Below are 13,308 nucleotides of genomic sequence, written 5' to 3' on the forward strand. Positions count from 1 at the left end.
CAGAGCCTGCAGAACTGTTGGGGGGGGGGGGGTACTCAGTGCTCAGGGAACTGAGAAAAGCATGATTTTGTTGCAGGCAGAACAGGTCTGATGTTAAAGATATTTAGAGACAGTAAGTGTATAATCTTAAGGTGCCATTTTCAAGAGACAGTAATCAGGTTGGGCCCCTGCTTTTGGTTCAGAGCATTCCAGAACTATCCCATCATGAATACAATTCATGTGGAAGGTGACTGATCTGCCTGCAAGGATATGGTTTGTTAGGAAAGGGAGAGCCTCTTCTAACACTGTATCACCCCCTCTACAGAAGGACTCAAATGCTGTTCCAGTAGGACTACAGTTTGTAGGGATGAACCAAAATCCGCCAAACAACAGCTAAGGACTGCCTGGGGAAGTCCATGGGAGTTGCAGGCCATCAGTACCATGTACTGCATCAGAGGACATGTGGGGGTGATATTACATAGAGCCTGGTGAGGGGGAAAAGCTGAATCAAAGCCCATCAGGTGCTAGAGAAGCCAGTGATGAGAAACAAGACTGTTAGAAAACCAGGTTTCTGAATTCTCTTGCTCACAAAACCGCTGTTCTTCCTGTTTTCTTCTATTGGTAAATGGTTTTAGCCTGGGACTATGTGTAAAGTTTGCCTCCGGGCTAATTTTTAACAAATCTTGCCCTTACTCCCTTCAAACAGAGATATATTTTAATGTCTGTCCTAAAGTAGAGGTCTTGGCAGTTGTTATCAAGAAAAAGAGAAGATACTTAACCATTGCTTAAGGGCACCATGTATTAAACACAACCTATGCAATGCAGTGGGAATGACTGAACCTTAAAACCACTTCTGTTTAATTCTAGTCTTTGCATTAATTCCAGTTTCAGGACTCTGTGCTTTCTGAAATTATATTTGAATTTTAATTGCAAAATATATCAAGGTGATTGTTTACTTGTATATTTAATACTGACAATCTGATCAGGCAACACTGTCATATGTTGTACAAGCCGAGTAATTTTGGCAATGGTTTTTTTTCTGCAGGAGTGTAAGCCAAAAATGTGGAGAAGTGTTGTAATTCAGAAGGGAAATACTCTCTTAATTCAAGAGGTCAAGGAAGAAGACGGAGGAAATTATACCTGTGAACTAAAGTTTGAAGGCAAGCTTATACGAAGGACAGTTGAATTGAAGGTTACTGGTAAGAATCTTTGTTCTGTGCCAATAGAAGAAAAGAAAGCTTTGAAACAATAAGAAAAAGTGGGTTTCACATGTCAGTGAATCTGTTTGATAGAAGTAAGTCCAAAGCAAATCCCAGTAGCTGAGCAGTCCAAAACTCAGAGAAATTTATATCAGTATCTTACAGAATTTCACAGAAGAGTATTCCTACTTTTCTCTCTGTACAAAACCTGGAAATGCTAGTTATAAAGCAAGAGGTAGACCAGACCTAAGTTCTCCATATACACTGGAATTAACTCAGACTCCACTTTTGTCTTCAGAGCTGAATGGAGGAAAAGTTGACTGAAGCTGTAAAACAGGCTTTGGGTGAGGCTTTTTGTCCTGGAATAAACACAAGCAAAAGAGACATCTTCAGCCATTAGGGTTTTTTTATAAGTGATTGTTCCATATTTTTAAGCTTTGGTTTAATTTACGATGATCAGCTTCTAGCTTCAGTCCGTGGTTTGTCTTTGGTGAAGTGTATGGCACAATGTTTTCAAGGAATGAAGTTATGAATGAACATTGGACTGTCAAGGGAAAGTAACCTGCTTATGGGGAGGTCATACACTATGTGGTTCTGACCCCATGTAATATCTACTAGACAAGAGTGTTTTTCTGTCTCTTTTTGCCAGGTACCAAAAATGAATAGGTAAAAAAGTATTGTCTACCAATATAGTCCTGTTCCCTTTCCAGTCCACTGTACAATATGACATCTATAATTATTATTTTGCCTTCCGTGTCTGTAGAACTTTGCAAGTATCTGAAAACCATTGAGATTTTCTGCCGCCTTTCCCACAAAACCATATAAACAAATGGTTAGGTCTTTTTCCCAAGTGTATTTCAACATACTCATTAAAATGGGGTCCTACTTAAAGCAATGTGAAGTAGAATTCCAGTTTCTTATATCAAACTGAATTAGTCCATATGACGTTTCTCATATGTTCTTGAAATAAAATTCTTCCCTTTATTTTGAGTGGAACCCACTTTTTTATTTTTATCATATTCCTCATTTTCAATGACTTCTTTTCCCTGTGTGCCATATTTATATGTCATGTGACTATTGTCCATTTTTGACCATGGGCAGATCTCTTCAATATTGATTCGACCCACCTGACCCCAGACCTGTCAAATAAAGATATAATACCTGCCTTGTGGATAGTTGCTGCCCTAAGTAGCATGCTGGTCTTCAACCAGAATGTGAACTAAGTTTGACAAAGTGAAAATGAGATGCATTTAATTCAATTCCCCATGAAGGATAGTCTGTGCTCTCCCTCTCATCATGACCTTGCTAGAAGTCATGTGTTCTCTGCATTATTTAAACACTGTGGTATATTCATACTTCAGAATTTAAGGAATTTATCTTAAACAAGATAGAGTATTTATTAAAGCTATTTCTTTTATTTAAAAAATTACCACCTGAATTATTTAAAATGTGAATATGAGATATGTGTTCTCCTTTTTGCAAAATGCTTGAGAAGCAGATTTTCCCCCTTGTAATTTGGTGTGAAGTTCATGCTGCATTAAGTTTTGTTTCGTTTATAAAAGCACATATGTTAGTAAACACCTTTTCCAGATGGAAATGTTTGGGAAACATATCTGGTGTTATGTGTTTGCTGGTAGAATCTCTGTAGATAGCTGAAATAGGCTAGTAAGTTTATGTAGATGACAACCTGAAAATATGGATACGAACTACAAATGTAATAGATGGAACCATGTAAGCATATTATCTCACAGCTTGTGATTGAGCAAATTTCTTTCTCCTGTTCGTGTTTTGTTTCAGTTTGTGAATTTTATGTGCATATGGGTTTAGATCTTTGTAGGGGAGAGGTCAGTGAAAACTTGTACAACAAACAGCCAAGCCAGGTGGAGGGGCATGAGGTGGGTCAGATCACGGACTGGGAGCAGGTGATGTACTCAGGGACTTTATTGAATAGTAAGTCTCATGGGAGGCAGAAAGTAAACTATATAGTGGTGCAGTTGTTGACACACATCCTGAGAGTTGGACTACACATGGGTACTCTGTGGGGCTGGCAATGTTCTTGTGCGGCTGCGACACCGGATCAAGTGGGTTGAGTGTGATTCAGATAACAAAGGACTTCAATGGCTGTAGCTCTTGGGGGTTGTAAGGGAAAGGCTTGCAGCCTGGAATATATTAGAAAAATATTTTGACACTAAGTATTTAAAGGGACAAAATCCTGAGCTACAATACAGCACTAATGAGCATTGCCTAAATCTTGGTGTTTGGGTGCATTTAACAATAATAGATTGTCAACAAAACATCTTTTTCATCACTAGTTCTTCATGGGTTCGTTACATTATGCAGACAGATGTGAAACAAGTCTTGTCAGCCATTTTTTGCTGAAGACACATGACAACAGTGTTATTTCTTAGCAAATAACATGTAACCCTTCAATCTATATTAAAAGAAATAAATACAATTTCACTTTGCTTCTTGTTGTGGACAAAAAGCAAGGTTAGCAACTATGATCTAGCGTTCTAAAACCTAAAAATGTAACAGAAACTCCATTTTTAATTAGATAATAAATTAGACTGACCCCATATAGAAAAAAAAGGAATGCATTAGTATAAAGTTAATCTATAGTTAAGCTACAATATCAAAATTTATTAAAATTACAGCTATTCAGGAATATCAGCAACCATAAGCATGTTAATGAGAATTGTTAAATGCCGGTGTTTACTGAAGGATGATTATACTATTCAGATTAAAAAAATCCCAAACATAAAAAGTCACATTGGTTTTAAAAGGCAATTTATGCAACCTTCTGTTTTCCCCAGTTCACCAAGCAGTTCATTCTGTTTTGATACACAGCAATGTTTTAGTAGCTGCAGGGGTGAAAAGGTGCAATTGTAAAAAAAACACCTGCTACGTTTACCTGCTGCTTCTGCCCTCTTTTTGTTTTTGACCACTGATCTGTAAGGAGACAGGCTGAGAAGATGTATTTTGGAGGTTTGGGAAAGGGTAACCCCCCTAAGAAAGGATAAAAACCTGTTCTTGTGGGGTGGCCCAGTTGTCCCCTGGCACATGGGGCAGTTTTGCAGGGATGTGCTTTTTCCATGGATAGCTATGCTAGTGGGAGAGTTGCCTTGTTCTTTCTGTTGCCTGTGAAAAGAGGTGATTTGTGAACTTGTACTGGTGAATTATTTTCCAGTTTGACAGCAGAAGGTGGCCATCTGACCAACTTCATAAAGTGCTGGTGATGGAGTGGAGTGATATGCAGGAATTACTGGACCACTCCATCCAGCAGCCCTGTCCTCCAAGTTTCCTTCAGCCTCTACTCTGGCATACTCTTCATAGGCTGCTAAAATGCCTGGCTGTTCCTAAAAGTCATTTATGCAGCAATATTTGTTTTGACCGTCGTAAATGACAAATTATTCCACATGGCTACATGAATTGAATGATTCCGCCTGAATTCACTCTTTGCTCACAGTTTTTCAATTAAATTCTTTCAAGTCTCATTACGTTGCTCACTTTTCAAATTACACCTGCTGCTGTTGCTAGATTTTGTTTGTGGGTTTGGGACCCCTTTATTAGCACAAGCAGTTGATGGCAATTTGCTATTGTTAAGCCAAGGGGGTGAATTGGATTTAGAAAGGCAAACGATTAGTTGTACTTTCCAGAAGCTCTAGGGATGTACAGTGAGAAGCTACCACAGAAAAAGTGAGGATGAGCTAAAAGTATGTCCACTGATCGGTGGTAGTTTCTTTTCTGCACATTTTTAATGCTCTGCAAACTGGCTATACCGTTTTACATTATTGGAAGTCTGGTGACACCTTGGCAGCAATCACTGGGTGCTGATCAGTACAAATTTACATCTGCAGTAATCTGTAGTGCACTCTAATCCTTATCAATTTACAGTAGATAAAGTATTGCCACCACAATCATACAACTGACATGTTGACTGACAACATTTTTGGCTGTTGACAGTTTCCAGAACAAACAAAGCAAGAAGTGCTAAGACAAATTAAAAGCTTATTTAAACTGAGCTGTAGCTGTCCTCTGGAATTCAGACTTTTATAAGGGATTTATAGAACTTGTATTTGCTTAAAAATCTGAAAAGGTGTAGTTGTGACTCTCTCCCAACAGCCCTGTGCTTTGGCACAAGCAGTTTAGTAATCTGCAATGAATTTATGGAATGGTTCAGTGTTGCTTAAATAGTTACTTATCCAAAAACCCAGTTTATCTCTGAAAGGTCACTGAGCTCTGAATATCACTCTGTAGACGTACATAAAAGCAAGGCCAGCATAAGACACAAGTTAGAAAAGCAGGTGGCTGAGGAATAGGAGCAGATGAAGTGAACATATTCAGCAGTTTTCTGCAGTGACAGGTCCTGTGCTAAGGACGTGCCTGTCGCACAGAGCTCTGCTCTGTAGGGATTCCCGAGTTAGCTCAGAAGGAGCTTTTCCAGCAGAGCTAGTTAATATGTTTGCATGGCTTTTGGTACCCAAATTAACTCTGACATCTCTGCCTGGCATTGCACTCTGTGGAGAAGGCAGAACCTCCAGGTCCTGGTGGAGGCTGGACACACTCTCACTCTTCCATTGTTGCCTCATATTCTAAGCTTCAGAGCTTTTTCTTTGGGGATGGGATGAAATAGCTGTTTTAACTCTGTTTTGTCATCAAATAAGGCAGTAACGTGTCAATTAGAGCACTGTGTGCAAATAACATTAATTTCAATTTATGTAATTTTAACATCAAAGATCATATTGCAACATTTTGCATTTCTTATTTTGTTAAGTCAAATGATTTCTTTCTTATGAGCAGAGATGTTTTAATTTCATTTGTGGCTGCATAATTTACTAACACATATAACTACTAATGTATATTACTGGAATTTTTCAGCATTTCTGAAATGAGATGTTTTGATAGTTCTTATTAAAAAATTTTTGATTGGTATTTCAGAGGATATTTCTTGTGCAATGCCTAAATTTTCACCAAATGTAGTCCTGGCAGCATTCAATATCTCGCCTAATCCCTGGGATCTGGGAGTTGCTTGGAGTGCAGGGGTGTTTTATTGCCGATTTTGGCCAGCAGCTCTGGTGAGAACTGTTAGCTGCCCACTCATTTATTTGTATTTTCAAGCATGGGTCAGAGAGCCTGTTGTCTCAAATAAAGCAGAAAACATTTCAAGGAAAGCCTAAAGCAGCCTGTGAATTTTCCTGATGAAACAGCCTGAAAAGCACTCCAAGGTAAAACATGGTGACGTGCGTATGGTGGGAGTTGGTCTGGCCTTCAGGGCTTGCTCCTCCTCACATACTTGCATGCCCAGTGCTGATGGGCATGGGAAGTGTTTGCTGTAGTTGGAGCTTTTTCCTGAAAACAGATGCTCCTTCTAGAGAGTTCTTTTTTTTGTTTAGCTCCACATCTCCAAATGAATAATTTCCCTTATTTAGGGTTCAAGAGTTCTGAAGTGGGGTTGAAGCTGTCAGCAGCTGTTGGACCCAAGAACATGCTTTTCCTTCTTTCCCTCCTTTTCAGGCTTGGCAGCTTTATTCTTTCTTTCCTTGCTAAGAACAATGTTCAGCTTAGTCCCAGTGCTTGGCACTCCCCTCCACTTCTGACATATATCCTAGGGTGCCTGTCCCTCATTGTATCCCATGCAAGTGTTATAGCTGGGGCCTCCTCTTGGCAAAAAAATGCGCTGTTTCCAGCCAAAGACCCAACTTCTGCTCCCTGTAACTTCATGGGGAACTGCTGGAGTACAGTCAGAGAACACTGGAATATTGGCACTTTCTACTTCAGAACCCAGTTGTGTACTTAGCAAGCTATTTTGTCCATGATTTCTAACTCCCTCCCATATTTACTAATACAGACAGCAAATCACTGTGCAGAAGGCTTCCAAAGCAAGGGGGTGATTGAAGTTTGCACCGTTTCCAGGGAGAAGAGGGTCACACTGTGTCTTCCCTGATGCCTGTCTGTGTGCCACGGTGGGCTTTAGGTATCATTCTCTGATAGCATCACAAAGCAAGATTTAATGATTAACCGGAGGTGCTGAGCTCAAAATAAAGTATGCATTTTCAGATTTTCATCAAATATAGCATAAGCGGTTTGTTTAGCCAACAAACTGGTAAGATTTTCATAGGGACTTGTATTTCCTTTTTAATTCATAGTGTTAGTACTTGCCATCGACTAATGGACTGTATTTATAGTGGTAGAGGCAGCAAGACCTTCTTTCTTTCTGGAAAACACTTTTTAACATACTTTTGTATTAGAATTTTACCAATACTTGAGTCCAAAAGAGAATAAAGGGGAAAAAATCTACATAAACCAATTGTTTAGAAGAAAATATTTACATAAAAAAAGGCAAAGAGAAGAGCAACTTGCTTATGACTACAGTTCTAATAACCGTGAAAATGAGATACTTTTTAATTTGGAAGAGAAATCTTAAAGGTGAACAAGTTAAATCTGCAGAAATTCTGTGCTTGTGGGAGGGATGCTACAGATTGTTTGGAAACAGAAAATCCTTCCTATTCCTTCTAATATTGACATGTTAAAATATATAACACTTACGTCATATCTGAAGTGACATTTTCTTGTTCATATAAATTACACATTTCCATAGCAAGATTTCATCTCTTCTCCCTGTTTGCAATATCTTGACACAGTCAGGGCATAATTTTTTCGTTAAATGCAAAGGATAGCAAAAAGCCTGCCCAAATTAAGTTTTTACTGAGAGTCTCAAACTTTAAAAGATCTGTGGTAGGAGATACTGTCCTTAGCATTTCCTCTGCTGCTCCTTCCTATAAATAATGCATTGGATTTTCTAGTATTTTTATTTTCTAAAGGAAACCTTCCTTTTTGTGACAAAAAGCAAGGCAGAAATGGGTTAAGTGCTGACAAATACAGTACTAAAAGACCAGGAAATGAATTTCACAGCTGGGTTCTCAAACCATTGCCAAAATAACTATCTATTTAAAGCGACATATAGGAAGTGCCAAACAATTAGAGTTTTCTATATATTTTGTGTGATTTGTATTAATTTTTATCAAGGTCTTTGTTTTGTAAATATTAGCTTTCTATTTCTTACAGCAAAGTATTTATCTTCAACCTTTAATTTAAATTCTGATTTGTTACATGTCTGGCCAGCACCATCCCATTACTGCCATAGACAGCTAAGCATGTTTCTGTGGTCAAAGCACACTTAATAGCCACTAATTTCTGTAGTGACTTTAATTTTTTTAGCTCAGGCAAGCCCGGTTGTGATCCAGCAAGAGGAATGTGTGCATTTGCTTTTGACCCCATTTGGAAAATGGAGTGATTTCTCTGCCTTTTTTAGGGTATTTCTTGTTCAACCGTGCAAAAGCCCCATCATAAATCTGCAGCAACTTCTGTGTCTGCAAAGAGTCAACAGGAAAATTCAATCCAGAGCACGGTGTCAGTACAATGCAGATGCTCATTCACCTGGAAGAGCGACACAGCCGGTCGTGTTCTCTCTTTTAACATCTCCTTTTTGCCTGACACCCAGCAAGGTCCTGATAAATTGTCCCAGCTCTGCTGGTTTCAGGAGCACCTCATCAGAGTCTGTAAGCTGAGGATCTGGGCAGTGTCTGAAGGATGCATGCGCCCATTTGTGGTTGCTGTGTGAACTGTGTCGCTGTTGAAGTGACAACACATATAAGGGATAAAAGCTCCTTCGTTTTCAGTCCCTCAGATGATCCAGATTGATGACTTTTCCATTCACCAGAGTGACCTGTTAATATAGGGCTCATGAAAAACAAGTTTGGAAGATAAACATTAAGTATTACCTCCATATTTCCTGGAGAAAGTGCAAGTTCTAAGGGCAATGAGAAATGTAGCAATATGCTGCAGTCTATGAATTATATATAGTGTCAGTACTCTTGGCGCTTTACTTAGAGCTTCACAGGCTGCCTTCCTGGCTCATGAACATGCAAAGTAATTAGAATGGCAAATAGCATTAGTTTTTATTGACCTATGTTGCCCCCTAGTTCTCTGTCATGTTCTTGAACATCATGCTTTTTTCCTTCCACCTTAAATCAGCAGTTTGCAGTTTGTAGCATTGATTATTTGGTATTGTCTAATTTATTGATGCAGACAACCAAGGCTTCCACGCTTGTTATTGGTTGCTCATTTATCCCATGATCTGCCATTGTGCACAGCAACTGTAGCTTGCTAAATCACTTACTCCATACTCTAAATGTCAGATATGAGCTCCCACTTTAAAAACTGCCTTTTATTCTGGGAGTTGCTGAGCCCCATTCTTAAGTGTATTGTGCCTTCAGTAGTGGAGGTGACTTGGTATAAATGATAGGATTTGGGGGGTTTTTGTTCACTACAGTGAGGTAAAGCATGGCCACTGAAATAAACTTGTACATTTTCATTTCCTGTATAAGAGAGGTTTCCTTCCTCATGAAAATGTAGGCTGGAATGCTCATTCTTCTTTATTAATAATAGATAGGCAGATAGATGCACAGACACGAAATAGCGCTGCCTCTGAAGCCTTTTTGCTAATGGTAAAATAGATACACATGAGTGAGCAGATTGCTTTTCCCACTGAAAATGCAGCTTCCCCACCCAGAGAAACTGCAAATCTTGCCTAATGTTTTGTCTCATAAGAAAAGCCTGAGAATAGGAAGCAATGACCGTCTAGTTCCTGTGAAATGACTGGAGAAATTTTAATAGGTGAACTGCAGTAACTTTAACTGGGCATCAGGGTTATGTTTTTGCAGCACGATGTTGATGCCTTTCAGAGCTGGTTTGGCACTTGTGGCTGTGTATCTGAGATGAAAAGTTCTGCTGTGGAAGGAACAGTGCTCACTACTGAATCGTCAGCATTATTTCTTGCTGCAGTGATGTGATCCTCAAAGGTGCCTTATTCAAGTGCCTGTTTGGCCTGACCCTGTTTAGCTTATGAGATCTGACAGTAGTAGTATTGCTTCAGGCTCTGATGTTGCTCTTATGAAGTTCACCAGAAGACTGGAGCTAATAACTTACTGATGTTTGTTTGGTGCCTTGCAATTTTTAAGTTGAAAGGACATACAAAAATATGCTTGTTGTGTTAAGTAGCTTGTTTCTCTTTGATACCATGGAACAGGATATAAAATGTGTTCTTAATTTTTATCAGCACCAACCAAGCTATTTTTTGTCTTTGGTAGTATTGATTGACCTCTTGTAAGCAGGAGAAAAATAAGCATTCAACTAAACTCGTATTTAGGCGTTTATGACTCCAGTGTATTTCAAAGGGATAGGTAGCTACTCGCTTACATTAGACTTTCATGTGCTGACTTATTTACTGTGTGTGTTGAGTGGTTTTTGCAATGCAAGCATGTTTCAGTAAATAAAATCAATTTGCAGCCAATGGGAAGGGAACAGTAAGTGATTTAACTTTTCATCTTTTCCTTTGGCTTAAAATGAAAAGCTCTCCAAGGTATTTTTTATGACAAGCCCTGTGGGCTGAAGTACTCTGAAAAAGTGCAGGAAATATAAAGTGCAGAATTGCAAACCAAAATGATTTAGCAGTAAAATTAAAAAACAATATAGTTATAAATTTCTAAGGCAGCTTTGGGTTCTTGTCCTCTATTTTTTCTGCTGCAAGCCAGCAATGGACCTAAAGGACTGTTTCTACTGGTAAAGGCCAGTGCGGTCTGTGCGGTCTCTGATTTTATTTTATTCTGGCTGGTGCTCCTTCTCTTGTGTGGGTACCTGTCTGCCAGGAATTGGTCTGAGATAATTTCATAATGGATTGAGATGATAAAAGGGCTTTGGTTATTTTGAAGGAGGCCTGGTCCAAGCACCAGATGGCTTTTCATCTTTATACAGTACATATCACATTAGCAATCCAGTAGTTGAGTTACCCATCCTGGGCCAGGAGTGCTTATAGTTTCTGGCAGGGAAGGAACCAATTTGCCGTAAGCCATAGATGCCCTTACAGCTTCTCTGGAATATCCATACATGCTGCTTTTTCTTCTTATGTGGGAGAAGAGGTGCGCTTGGAACAAGGGAGGTGTGACCCTGCCAGGGATATGACAGGTCTGTAACCTCTAAGTGACCATAGCAACTGTATTTAGGCAGATGTTTTTAAGGAGAATATTGTTATCTGAATATAGGGATGTACATGCGAATGTGCAATAAAGTGATCTCATTTAGAGGTTTCAGTTGCACTTCTCATGGGACATGCACATGTTGCAGAAATACAGGCAACTTAATTTGTAAATAAAATAGGAATGAGGGGTGCTCAGTAAGTTTTTCAGCATGGTGTGGATGCCAGTAGGAGAGGAACAGAAATACCATGGGAAGGATTAGGTGGGCAGAGAGGAAGACCTTTGGTACTTGGTTGAGTTTTCTGATATAAAATTCTGTTTGAAACTGGTGGAAAACCTAACCCAAGCATCAGGTTGATGAGGAATTTTTCGGAAAAAAACAGGAGCTTTTTTGGAGATGAATGTTAGCAATTGCCCCCTTCTGAAATACTTTTTTCATTTTGTAGTAGGACTTCTATTCTGGGATAAACTGCAGCTTTTCTCTGGTGTTCTCCAGAGGGAGACAATTCACTCTTTTTCTTGCTAAAAGACTTTTTCTATCACTTAAAAAAGAAGCTGCCCTACAGCTCTGGGCAATGCTGTGCTCAGAGGAACTACTGTGATCACAGACTGCAGGTGGGAAGAGAGGTCAGTCTGGGAAGATGATGCTCAGGGCTTAGAATTCTGGTGCTTGCACCTCCAGCAGTGACAAAGTCCATTATATTCTCACCTCTAACAGGTTTCATACAGCTCACACAAAGAAATATTTTATAATTTACTCATAAACTGAAATTAATATACTTGGGACTGTTTGTTTTAAACACTTATCAAAGAGAAATTTCTCTTTTCCATGTTAATGACTTCCCATACAGGACTATTCAAGTTCCTGTAGATGATGCCCACATGACTGAAGCAGTATAATAAAGCATGGAAGTATTTCCAACCATTCCCTTGAGGATAGTTATCAGTGCCTTCATTCCAGAAAAGCAGTCACAGAAGCTGAGTACACATGTAAAGTACATGTTGAGTCATTCTACCTGTAGGGAAAAATGACCCTTTTTTTGAGTTTTGTTTTTGATGTCTGCTTTTTCTCCACCTCCCAAATATGAATAATTCTATTCCTCACTGTCCTCTGTTCTGGCATTGCAATGGGAATTGTGCATTTCATAAATACATATGGAGGTTTTTGTCGGCTGGAGCTCATGATGTAGGGGAGAGGTTAATGGGACACATCATATTCTAAAGATAAGAAGTGGGAATTATATATATATTAGTTTAATGTAGAGGATATGGACTGGAAAGAAAGTTGGTTCCTTTCCATTAAGTTGTGGGAGAGTCAGAGCACTGTCTTTGAGCACCACCAAAATCTCTATCTGCTACCGAATTTATATTCCCCATCAGCCCAGACCTCACTTTAATATTAAAAATGGTACTTGCTTTCTTTTTCTAGCCCTCGGAAGGGCTTTAATTCTTTCCCTTGTTCTGCCAGTGCTCTAGCTGCTACAGCTGTTGCTGTCACATTTAATAAGGACTTTGTAGAGTTTAAATATTGCATTGCTGCACCAGCTTTTCTTTGGCGTAGGAGAAAAGCTTTGTTGTTAAGATGAGGTGCTTCTCACCAGCACAGCTGCTGACACCTGGCTTTCAGCTGAAGGTGACAGGAACTTGTCACTTGCCCCAGCATTCACGTGAAGCTCCCTGCAGTGCAAGCGCTGCCTGTCACAGTAAGGCAGCCACTGATGGCTGGGAGCTTGCTGTGCTTCAGGGCAGACCCCACCCAGCACGGAGCCCTGGCTGATTGACCCAGGACTGTGGTATTCAAAAACGTACGTCACTCAAGTCAGAAGGTAAAACTGACCACGTTATAGTTGCTGGCCTAGAGTTGTGCCAGCATGGCAGCTTTGTGGTCACATATTTCTTGTTTTAAAATCACCTGTGACACTTGGTTCTTTTTATGCGGTAAATAGGTAACTTTCCCTTGCTCACTCATAGCCGAGGTGGGAAACAAGGCAGCAAGGTGGACAGTAGCTTGGCATTTTAAAATGTCAGAAGGAGGAGGAAGTGAAACTAAAACTTGATGTCCTCATACCTGCAGTAACTGAACTGCTTATTGAAAT

At 39.5% G+C, this 13,308-nt stretch overlaps 1 protein-coding gene across 7 annotated transcripts in view; it reads left to right on the plus strand.

Moving 5' to 3' along the window:
• The window catches only part of IL1RAPL2 (interleukin 1 receptor accessory protein like 2), a 364,240-nt gene that overhangs the window by 207,853 nt on the left and 143,079 nt on the right, over window positions 1-13,308 (plus strand). For all 7 annotated transcript variants that reach the window (XM_027898862.1, XM_027898854.1, XM_027898846.1 and 4 more), the window contains one exon: window positions 1,025-1,178. In XM_027898862.1, the coding sequence (XP_027754663.1) occupies window positions 1,025-1,178 (154 nt within the window). The remainder of the gene's footprint in view (window positions 1-1,024; window positions 1,179-13,308) is intronic.

Source organism: Empidonax traillii, unplaced genomic scaffold (assembly GCF_003031625.1).
Source record: "Empidonax traillii isolate 1590-97213 ecotype Southwest subspecies unplaced genomic scaffold, ASM303162v1 scaffold20:size5563877, whole genome shotgun sequence".
NCBI lineage: Eukaryota > Metazoa > Chordata > Aves > Passeriformes > Tyrannidae > Empidonax > Empidonax traillii.